This window comes from Carcharodon carcharias, chromosome 31, assembly GCF_017639515.1.
Source record: "Carcharodon carcharias isolate sCarCar2 chromosome 31, sCarCar2.pri, whole genome shotgun sequence".
Taxonomy (NCBI): domain Eukaryota; kingdom Metazoa; phylum Chordata; class Chondrichthyes; order Lamniformes; family Lamnidae; genus Carcharodon; species Carcharodon carcharias.
Window position 1 is genome coordinate 19,569,702 of NC_054497.1, and position 6,751 is coordinate 19,576,452.

At 43.8% G+C, this 6,751-nt stretch overlaps 1 protein-coding gene across 1 annotated transcript; it reads right to left on the reverse strand.

Annotated features, from left to right (window-relative positions):
* Nucleotides 1-2,837: 2,837 nt before the first annotated feature.
* Nucleotides 2,838-5,134, reverse strand: LOC121271598 (tumor necrosis factor ligand superfamily member 13B-like). The gene is made up of 3 exons (XM_041177633.1): nucleotides 4,988-5,134; nucleotides 4,550-4,645; nucleotides 2,838-3,716 (listed from the first exon to the last, which is right to left on the reverse strand). Exons 1-3 carry the CDS (start codon nucleotides 5,132-5,134, stop codon nucleotides 2,838-2,840), a joined length of 1,122 nt encoding a protein of 373 aa, XP_041033567.1.
* Between the last annotated feature and the right edge of the window lie 1,617 nt (nucleotides 5,135-6,751).

The following is a 6,751-nucleotide window of genomic DNA, read 5'->3' on the forward strand; positions in this document are numbered from 1 at the left end:
TGCCAAGAAAGGAGAACAGGAGCTTTTTCATGGCTCCTTGTGACAGCTGCACCAAGCTCCATTCCATCCTTCGATGTGTCGTCTTATGCATGGAATGCGCATTTCTGAAACGCCCAGCTGGCTTTTCGTAAGCAGGGGGTGGATGGGTGAGGGGGCGGGGGGGTGGTTTGCGCATAGAATTTTGTAGAGGGCCTTCCCACCCACCCCGGCCTTCCCACATTTCCGCAATTTTGTGCTGGGTAGGGTGAGGACTATGACAGTCAGCCCACCCTTGCCTCAATCGACAACCTAAGGGCCGTTTCTCACCCAGCCTCAAATTTCAGGCTGGCGGGAGAAGTTCCAGGGCAGGGGAGTATTATCTCTGTTCAGGCCTCAGGTGAGAAGATGGGGTGGGGGGGAGAGGGGCAGGATCTGCCTCCATCAGCAGCCTCCTTTTAACATTAACATCCCTTCAAGGGCTCCCTCCAGCCCCCCTCCCGACCTCTCTACCAACATCCCAATTCCCAACACCCCCGCTTCCCCACCCAGTCCTCACCTACCCTCTCACCTTGGGACCCCCAAAATTTACCTGATCCTGGACTCCTGGGACTTCAGCCCTGAGGGCTGCCTGTAGTCCCAATCCTGGCCACTGCAGTTTCTGCAGCTGGAGAACTCTCAGAGGTGGGGCTTCCTCCTCAGTGAGGGGTGGAAGTCCTGCCTCCAGCCAATTAATGCTTCTTTGAAGCATGAAATGGCTACGGGGCAGCAAGAATGGGTTGGGAAGAGTTTTGCCGCTGACTTTTCGGCTGGCTGTGAAGGGAAACACCGGCATCCAAAATATCCTGGCCCCAGTTTCAAAGGTTTCTTGCATTGGACAACCAGCAATTTTCAGGCAGATCTAAGGGTGTCTCAGTGTGCGACCCAGTGAAATACCACACAGCTCATTAATTAAACCTGTTTCAATATCAGTACAACTTGAGACATCAAATGCTGTCAGTAGTCCCAATCACAATCACAATCTGCAGGAAGAGTTTTAAGACTCTGGAGCTCAAAATGAAGCCAATGGTTGTGATGATCTCACACAGAAATAGAGTTACAGTCTGTGGCTCACTGCCAACAATGCTGGTCTTTATTCTTCTGATAAAATGCCCCATTGTAAAAGTATTATCCTTATACCACATTTGACTGTAAACCAGAAAAGTAACCAGTTTCTCTCACAGAGATCTTATTATCTGTTATGTCAAGAGCAGTTCCTTTTCTCAAGCTAAGAATCCACGGGACAGTTGTCTCCTCCGCTTGGTTCTGACTTGAAACGGGTCTCCATTCAACTTGACAGGTTTGTTGATGCCTTCCTGGCACACATTTCTGACAATTACTTGCTCTTGCAACCGGCCTTTGGTCATTTGTTGCAATCAGTTGCACAAAGGGCTGTCAAATTGGTTCAGGAAGTGATCTGCTCCCTCTAAATTTCCCTTCTCCATCTCCGAATTTCTCCTGGCTGTGGAGCTTTTCCTCAAGAAACTCACTAACCTGATTTCCTGAGCTGCTTCAGTTTGCTGCTTGCCCCTCGGCTCCTTTTGCCAAGGATTCCAATTGATCTGGTTGAATTTGTACATCTCTAGCTCTTTTCTGCTAAGAATGGGTGAAGACTGAGACTTGAGGTCATTTGGCCTGGGTTCTGTGGAATCTATACTCTTTCTGCTCCCGATTTCCCAGAATTGATGCCTTAACCTTCAGAGCTGGGCTGTCTTTTGTGGGATATTCTCTTTTAATTCCTCTTCGGCTTCAGAGGAGGAGCTAATATCTTCCTTTTGAGACCCTGTTGATTTAATGCATTTGGTTTACAGCTTGGACTTGTGGATTGTTCTTTTTCACTGAGCTTTGGTTTTATGTCCTTAATGCTGACCACTTCCCATCCTCCAATGTTGATGTCTTGTCAATTACATTGTTGAGGTTTGTTAATGTCAATTACATTGTTTTGGTTAAGAGAAACAAGTGATGGGTATTAACTGTTTTGAGCACATAGAAATAGGGGATGGCTGGGTCACTGGGTTGAGTGGGAAGACAGCAGTGAGACTGAACAAGTCAATAAACTCTCTCAATAAAGAAAAGCTCTGTGTCTTGGTTTTGGCTCCACCAACTGGCTCGGATCCTGTTAACATCCAGCACTATCTACTCTCTGTGGTCCCACCACCTTCAACTCCATCAGCTTCAGTGGGAGGTTTGGGCTTGATGTTGTGCTCCAGTAATTCATTATGCTGTTATTGTGGCTTTGCTGTCTGTTATATAATCCTCTTTGGGCTTATGTTGCTGCTTGCCACTGGTAGCTCTCTCCTCACTTGGCTGTGTTGGATCTCAGTGGGTATCTTCCTTCATCATTTAATTGGCTCACCCTGTGTGTAAGCCAGGCTTTGTTTCAGGCAGGATGTGTGCAGAGCTTCCTTTGGTAGGATATTCTCCTGATTGTAGCTTCCGCAAACCAAAGAGTTACAGGGTGTTGCCATGTGTCTTGGTTTCTTGCGGATTTGGCAATATTTGGGGCTGCCTTCCATACATCATGTTTCCTCGACTTCCTCCAAAAGTAAAGCAGGAAGGCATGCAGTGCAAGATGGCCCCATTCAGTTCCACTCTCAGTTTGCTTTAGCCAGTGCAAAATCAACTACACCATTCAGAATAGCCGAACGATTCCATTCTCAATTGTTCCTTTCATTTTCCTGTTTACACAGGAGAAGGCGAAATTGGTTTGATTCTCCAAAACAGAAAAAAGTTTACGGCTTTTTTCTTTCATCAGAATAGATAATGATAGCAGCTTTCCGTTAAATTTCAAAGCACTTGGCCTCTAATGCTTTGTGCAACATTTATGGCAGTTTCATCGCTCCAAAGAACGTCCCATCTCCATTTAACGCAACGTGTGCTTGACTTCGTGGGATTACAAGTTCAAGCTCATCGCCCACCTCAAGCTTTGCAATGCCAGCGGTGTAGCAGGAATTATTTGGACAGCAGGCAGGCATGTTTTGGATGCACCGAAATAGGATTGTGGTTTGCGGCTCACTGCCAACAATGCTGGCCTTTATTCTTTTGATAAAATGCCCCATTGTAAAAGTATTATCCTTATACCACACTTGACTGTAAACCAGAAAGTAACCAGTTTCTCTCACAGAGATCTTATTATCTGTTTTGTCAAGAGCAGTTCCTTTTCTCAAGCTAAGAATCCACGGGACAGTTGTCTCCTCCGCTTGGTTCTGACTTGAAACGGGTCTCCGTTCAACCCGGCAGGTTTGTTGATACCTTCCTGGCACACATTTCTGACAATTACTTGCTCTTGCAACTGGCCTTTGGTCATTTGTTGCAATCAGTTGCACAAAGGATTGTTGAACTGGTTCAGGAAGTGATCTGCTCCCCCTAAATTTCACTTCTCCATCTCCGAATTTCTCCTGGCTGTGGAGCTTTTCCTCAAGAAACTCACTAACCTGATTTCCTGAGCTGCTCCAGTTTGCTCCTTTTGCCAAGGATTCCAACTGATCTAGTTGGAATTTGTATGCCTCTAGCTCCTCTCTCATAGATGAGATCTCTGCTTTCAGCGCAAGGACATGGTGCAAAGCAACTGCTGCCACATAAACCGACAACAGGGCTGTGAAGACACAGGCTGAGTAGATGAAACATCTGTGCTGTATGTCGAAGCCTGTCGTTTCTTGCTCTGCTTTCATCTTTATCACAAATTCTGCTTTATAACGGAACTGGTGCAATCATCCAAAAAAAGAGCACCATTTCCTGTCAGCTGCTGCTTGTAATTCTCAGCATTTCTCTTTTATATCCACTTCATAATCTGAAAGGTATTTTGCTTAACCTGTTGCAGACTGAAGGAAAATATAACAGTGCAAATTCTGAACGTAAGTATTCTGATAGGCATAACTAAATTCTTGCAAATAAGAACAGAGAAAGCAAAGGGGAAAACTCATATCTGTATCTCATTTGGCCACCAACTTTCAAGTCAGATCGACTCTCTGAAAAAAATGGTAACTGTAAAGTTTTTAATTTTACAAGATAACTTTTAAAAAAGGTCCTCAATGTTCGCTGGCTTTATCGACTTCCATATTGCCAACAGATTGGCGGCCAGATGGAGGTGTGTATCTGTCCCCCTATTGGTTAGAAACTGAGGAGGAATGAAAGCAATTTTAAACAAAAGTTAACCAGTTACACATCTTTCAGGGATTGAGTAACGTTGTAACAAACAGTTAATGAAAACTTGAGATGCAGTTTGGCTCCAAGCCAACAATCAGAAGCATGAATCAAATTTGACCTCCACCCCCTGCAGCTTTCATTTATAATTTATCAATGGCACAAGTACAAAGATATTACAAATAAGAACACCAGGTAGGTAACTGGTTAAAGTATAGAGTGAAACGACAAGTTGATCTTTCCAAAGCATCACATATACCCAAAATGTTAACGTCACAGGATCGCAATATGTTTATGGATGAGAAAGGCCATTTGGTCCATTTGAGTTCACCCAATCATTACAACATCAAAACTGCTTCTTAAGTTATTCCAGGGATTTTGTCTCTAGCACCTTATCTGGAAATTTATTCCACGTATCGATCACTGTTTTTGTGAAGTAGAATTTCCAAATATCAATCCTAAAGCTACAAACAAAAAACTGCAGATGCTGGAAATCCAAAACAAAAACAGAATTACCTGGAAAAACTCAGCAGGTCTGGCAGCATCGGAGGAGAAGAAAATAGTTGACCTTTGACTGCTTCGAACACATATCCCAGGGTCTAAATTCACAGTTTATATTTTCACATAGTATTTCAGGTGAACCTTTTGCATATAAGATCATTTCTCAGATGTCTGCTATACAAAAAAAAACCCCAAATTTCTCTAAAGTTTATTCCTAGCTCAGGCTCCTAATGCCAGGTAATCAGCTTAGCATCTCTCCTCTGCACATCCTCCAACACTTGCATGGCTTCCTTGACAACTGGGGACAATATTCAAGGTGTGGTCTGACCAAATCACAATGAAGCTCAATCATTATCTCCTCTGCATTATTGTCTACTGGTTTGGTTATGTGGTTTGACATCCTGCTGGCGTTATCTGATAGGATCTTCAACAGTAAGTATGTACAAAGGTCTCTTTCACTCTTTTCATCAGTCATTTAAACACCATTCATGGTGTGTACGTGAATTTTCGATATATAAAACTTTAACCTTTTCTGCATTAAATTACATCTGCTATTATTATGTCCATTTAAAGGGTGGATGTTTACAGCCCTGTTGTGGCAGGATGGAGCTGTAAAATGCAGTGAGCTGTTCAAAAGTCCATTGGTTTCGGTGAGAATGGAAAATCCCGCCAGTGGGAGGGACTGTAAAATCCTGTCCTTAGAGATTGTTGAAAGGTTTCTGGAAAGAATGGTGGTTTAAAGGAAAACGGAAGGAGCTCTTGAGGCGGTTCTGTAAAAAGCAGAGGGCATGTTAAGAGGGAAAAACAGAAAAGGCAGAAAAGGTGTGGTTCATGGAACTAGGGTTGACCTGGAGTCTCCAGAAATTGAAGATCACTGCTGTGTACAACCCTGGAGAAAAATAATCGGGACATTAAAAACAATTTATTTTTTATCATTTTCTTTGAACGTTTCTCTTTACCAGATATAGAAATATTGAAAATGGGGGGAAAGGCTGTTTGGCTGACAGTCAAGCATCATCCAGTTGGGTAATGAGTCTTTTTGCTTTCCAATTGGCGTTGGAAGGCAGTGAAGTCACAAAGGTGGATGTGTTGGCCGACTAATGGCTGGAGCGTGGGGGCAAGTCACGTGCTGGAACCTCCAGGAATATACTTAATCACAGTTGGCAACTCTAAATGGAACAAGTAAACCTGTGAAACACAACACAGCTGTTAACCAATAGTTTTGGTTTCTGAGAGTTCATTGTTACTTAAACTGGTGAAAGAGCATGAAAGGAGGAAAAAAGGGTCAAGAATGGAAACTTGTTACAGGTGTCCCTAAAGGAGGAGCTGAGCATCTCAGAGAAATGCAGAATTCCCCAAAACTGCTTTAGCCAATGCACTTAAAGGAAATAGTTGCATCTTTCCCCAGTAACTTGAGAAAGCACATAAAGCCAAGGCCTAGGATGATAAATTTTCCCCAACCTCACACTGCCAACTTTCCCTCTCTGATGGGTTCTTCTGTCTGTTTTCCCTCAAAGTGCAGCATCTGCTCCCCATGAATTTTCAATGCTGTTGCCTCTCCACCATGAGTACGTCAGCCGTGGCGATGATATGCAGAGGTGCCCTGTCCCTTTAAATGAGATGCCTTTTGCTGTATCTTGTGAGTCAGGAAGTGGCCAGAGTGGTTTCAGAGTGGTTTCAAGTAAAGGAAGTGCTCAAGGTTGCCTTTGCGCAAGTTGAGTTCTTCTGATTGCTGACGATGACAGAGAAAGATAATGCTATGTAAGGAGGCTGTCTGTCTTAAGTGTTAGAGGATGTATAATATAGACTTAGCTTAGTTACCCTTGTGAGCTTACTGAACCTCTTCCAGCAATCTGTGCCAGTTCTTGGCCAAGCTAAATCATACCCTCTCCATCACATTTGATGCCCTTGATCCCAATAAACCATGATGCCCTCTCACCTTAGCTGCTACCCTGGTATATCCCCCAATCTTCACTCCCTAAAGTCAAAGGGACACTGATCTGAACATAGGAACTCACCAAGACTCCTTCAACTGCACCTTCCAAACCCACAACTACCATCTAGAAGGACAAGGGCAGCAGACACATGGGAA

Coding starts and splice junctions, on each gene's coding strand:
- LOC121271598 (XM_041177633.1), bottom strand. CDS start 5,134: ATGACTGATGAAAAGAGTGAAAGAGACCTTTGTACATACTTACTGTTG. Junction 4,646..4,987: donor TTGAGCTTCATTGTGATTTG/GTCAGACCACAC, acceptor TTGGATTTCCAG/CATCTGCAGTTTTTTGTTTG. Junction 3,717..4,549: donor GGAATAAATTTCCAGATAAG/GTGCTAGAGACA, acceptor TGATTGCACCAG/TTCCGTTATAAAGCAGAATT.